This window comes from Pempheris klunzingeri, chromosome 1 (genome assembly GCF_042242105.1).
Source record: "Pempheris klunzingeri isolate RE-2024b chromosome 1, fPemKlu1.hap1, whole genome shotgun sequence".
Lineage (NCBI taxonomy): Eukaryota > Metazoa > Chordata > Actinopteri > Acropomatiformes > Pempheridae > Pempheris > Pempheris klunzingeri.
The window spans coordinates 861848-865787 of record NC_092012.1 but is presented as its reverse complement, the minus strand read 5'-3'; the positions used below and the strand labels follow the sequence as shown (position 1 = coordinate 865787).

At 43.7% G+C, this 3940-nt stretch overlaps 1 protein-coding gene across 1 annotated transcript; it reads right to left on the bottom strand.

The window, feature by feature from the left end:
- Positions 1 to 835: 835 nt before the first annotated feature.
- On the bottom strand, positions 836 to 3144 carry gtf2a2 (general transcription factor IIA, 2). The gene is made up of 4 exons (XM_070834056.1): positions 2971 to 3144; positions 1866 to 1970; positions 1582 to 1739; positions 836 to 1107 (listed from the first exon to the last, which is right to left on the bottom strand). Coding segments are annotated over exons 1-4 (336 nt in total). The 5' UTR covers positions 3043 to 3144; the 3' UTR covers positions 836 to 1106.
- Between the last annotated feature and the right edge of the window lie 796 nt (positions 3145 to 3940).

Genomic DNA, 3940 nt, shown 5'->3' with positions numbered 1-3940 from the left:
GACTGGTTTTTTGAATGGAGCCTGGCGCCTTTAAAGGGAGCGATATAACAGCAACCTACCGGACCAGTTCCAATACTTTTAGTACCTCCCAGTCATTTAGACACCAGGATTTGAACAGAGAGGACCCAGGGTTAAAATAACTGGAGTTACTGCTTAAGACATGTGTCCAAATCCTCAAACGTCTCATCTCAACTAACAGAAATCTACCGAACACGTCACTGTAAATATCTCTGTCTATCTCCCATCAGCCCTTTTTCAGTGTTTTGATGTTTGGAAACAGAAGCCATTTCCTCTGTGAGACCACATGCAGTATTCAAAATACACAAGGTATATTTTAGAAACTCTTCCTGCTCCTGGTGTGTGTGTGTGTGTGTGTGTGTGTGAACACACACCAGTAACTCCAGTGACGCCTTTTAACAGACGCTAAACGTTTCTCTGCAGTAAACTCAGACTCTATTTATATTCTCTATACGTCCCGTTTGAGGAACAAACTCCCTAAATGTTGATCGTTGTAATCATTTTTTAAGATGCACTCTTTTATACATGATGTGAAATCCTGATGTTTTAATAAACTGAAAACGCTGATTCAGGCTCGTTTTGTCTGATTTACTCACCAACGATGTCACGATCAAAGAAATTCAAACACTTTTCAAAGCTTTCGAGCAAAAAGGATGAATTCAGTGACTCAGTTCACAGAACCGAACCTCTGTGTGTTTTAAATAAAGTTTTTATTAAAGATGATCCAGCTCAATAATAACAGCAAACTGAACACAAACCTCCTGTAAACTGATAATAAAAAAGAAGATAAACTGCTGTGGATACAGTGACTGGTCCACTCTGACACACACACACACACACACACACACACACACACACACACACACACACACACACACACACACACACACACACACACACACACACACACACACACACACACACACACACACACACACACACACACACACACACACACACACACACACACACACACCTCTCTCTCAGCTGTGACTCTGCTGTAATAAATTATATGTACAGTCCAGGTCCATCTGTGAGTCCATCTGACACCAGAACAAACGAAGAGTCGTCACTCTGCAGCCGTGGAATCTGCACAGAAACACAGAAACTCACCTTTAAAACAGAGAAAGACACACAGAGGAAAACCACCGGCCCATTCCTACATACACTAGTGTCTAAAGAGTTGATAGGTAAACAAACTGTTGGAATTGGTCCAGTAGATCACCTCAGCTGACCCTGACCAAAAGGATCTTCCAGGTCTCTCTCTGTAGGGATCCTTTCCATGATGCTGTCACACACTTAGAATAACACTCTGAGCCTGTCAGTGGATCAAACAAGCTCTTTTAGTGGACCTACTGTGATCAGGTGCAGTTGTCCCAAAGGATCACGTTGCAGCCATTGCAGCCCGTTTGGTGTCTGCTGGCTGAGGTGATCTACTGGACCAGTTCCAACACTTTTACCACCTACCAGTCACTCAGACACCAGGATGAGGACACAGAGGATCATGGGGGTAAATTCTCCTTTAATAATCCTGTAAATCAAACGTGGTGACTTCCCACTCACCATTTATCCGTTTTGTTTTGGGTCGACTCGCTCTTTCCGTCACAGGCGACGATCTTGACCTTGTCGACCTTCACCAGGTCGGTCACCTCCCTGAACTCCACGTCGTTCAGCACGAACGTCCACACGTTGTCACAGAACCGGTAGGTGTTCAGGGAGCCCTGCGGGACGGGGGGAGGACACACCGATTTATACTTTGTACTCTGAAGGACATATTGTACTTTGACCGCACTACATCTGTCTGAGGGGTGGAGGCCGGGGGCGTCGGGGGAAGGACGTGGGCTCACCCTGAAGTTGACTCTGTTGCGGACTCGGTTGGCGAGCGCCGTGTTGATGGCTTTATCGAACTGGAGGAGGACCTGGAGAGCCAGCTGAGGAGTGATCTGCTGAGTCTGAACACACACACCACATTCAGTCCAACACCTGACGGCAGCAGGAACACGGTCTCTTAGCCCACACGACCAAACCCACTGAGCAACATGTCTGACTTTATGATCCCAAAGAACAGCCAAGCTTTATGTGAATTTGTGTTTTTATTCCTGGTATATTAACCCCACTTCCCCTGCTGAGATTTATTACTTCCTTTAACCTAAAACGGCCCCAACACACCGTCACAAGTATCTGTCTGTCTGTCTGTCTGTCTGTCTGTGTCCAGGTTAAACAGGAGAAGCCTCTAATGTTTATGCTAAGCTAATGTAAGCTAAGCTAGCCACGTCAGCCTGACTGAACATCTCTGTGGGAAAAACGCTGAACTGTTCCTTTAACTTTTGTCTGAACAGGGAGATGTTTTCATTTTAAAGCACCATTGATGAATTTACCTGAAGATGACGGTTAATCACTGACCAGGACACACCTGAGATCAGGTCTCAGAAGCAGGGTTTTAGTTTTAGTTGGTCTTTAAGCAGCTTCAGTTGTTGTTTCCTTCTTTGTGTTATAGTGACATGAATCTGCCTCCCTGACCAGGACCAGGTCTCATAACGATCCTGGTTCTTGTTTGCAGTCGGAGAAGCATCATAACAGACATTATTCATTAGAACAACACCTGTCCGTCAGTAAAGAACCGAGGAAGAGCCTGTAGTTAAGCTAGAACCTGATGCTAACTTCGCTGTTAGCATCAACTAGCAAAAACTCTGGTTCCTCTCAGCGTGCATGGCCTCACTTTTTAAGATGTCGCTAATTAGCTCCAGCAGGTAACAACTGCAGGGTTTTCACACAAATATAAAACTAACTTCTGCCTGGAACAAATCAGTGCTGACGCAAACCGCAGCTAACTAGCTAAAGTTAGCCTGCTGCGAGCTAACTGGCGTCATTGGTCTGTGCGGTTGCGGTTAGCAACATGCTAATGTAAGCTAGCTATGGGAAGTTAGCCGTCCCGTGTGAGGTGAGACTCACCTGGATGAGCTCGTCCAGACTCTCCTGCAGGCTGTTTCCCAGAGTGGTGTTCCTGTACAGCTGGTACGCCATGATGGGAACTACTGGAAGAACTAATAACCACAGAAAACTATCCTTCAAACGCACGCCGGGCTAACAGAGCTAACCGGGCTAACTGGGCTAGCCGCTTCCCTCCACAACAAGCTAACAACAGAGGTAAGACTTCCGGTTACACATTTCAAAATAAAACTGATTCAGATACTAAGACCTGACATCACTACTGCGACTTTTACTGCGAAATCAGGTTTGTTATGTAAATACTACTATTACTATTACTACTGCTGCTAATAATGATAGTAATAAAATAAGGGAAATGTCTCTTAAACATGACTAAGAGATACAGCATGTGTTTAAAACCAGTTTAATCTTTCACATCGCTTTTTTTGTTTTATATGTTTTTGTGTAAAAATTTGGTCTGTCAAGTAATTTACGACTAAACTGTCAATGCATGATTGTTTTGGAGCCTTGATGTCCTCTGTTTTTGTACTTTATACTAAAGTTTTTTTTGGTTTAGTGTCTGCTTTTATTTTGAAGGATAGCTGTCTTTCTTTTTCCTGTTTTGATTGTTATTATTATCAATATTATCATTTTTACTATTATTTCTGTTTAATCTGCAGCTGATCGATCAGACTGGGTGATTTAAATCCATTTGTACATAACGTTTATGTTGTTTGTCTTTGTGTCTGTTAGAGTAGTACTACCACTAGGAGTAGTACTAGTAGTACTAGTAGTAGTAGTAGTAGTAGTAGTGCTAGTAGTAGTACTAGTAGTAGTAGTAGTACAGTAGAGTGTGATGCATATCAGTGACCCCCCCAATTTAATATCTACCGTGTTCTTCCTTACATGTGACAGAACCAGGCTTGTACCTGTGCCTGTTAGGACAGGTAAAGCCCAGCAGAGGGCGCTGTGACTTCAGCTAACACACACACAC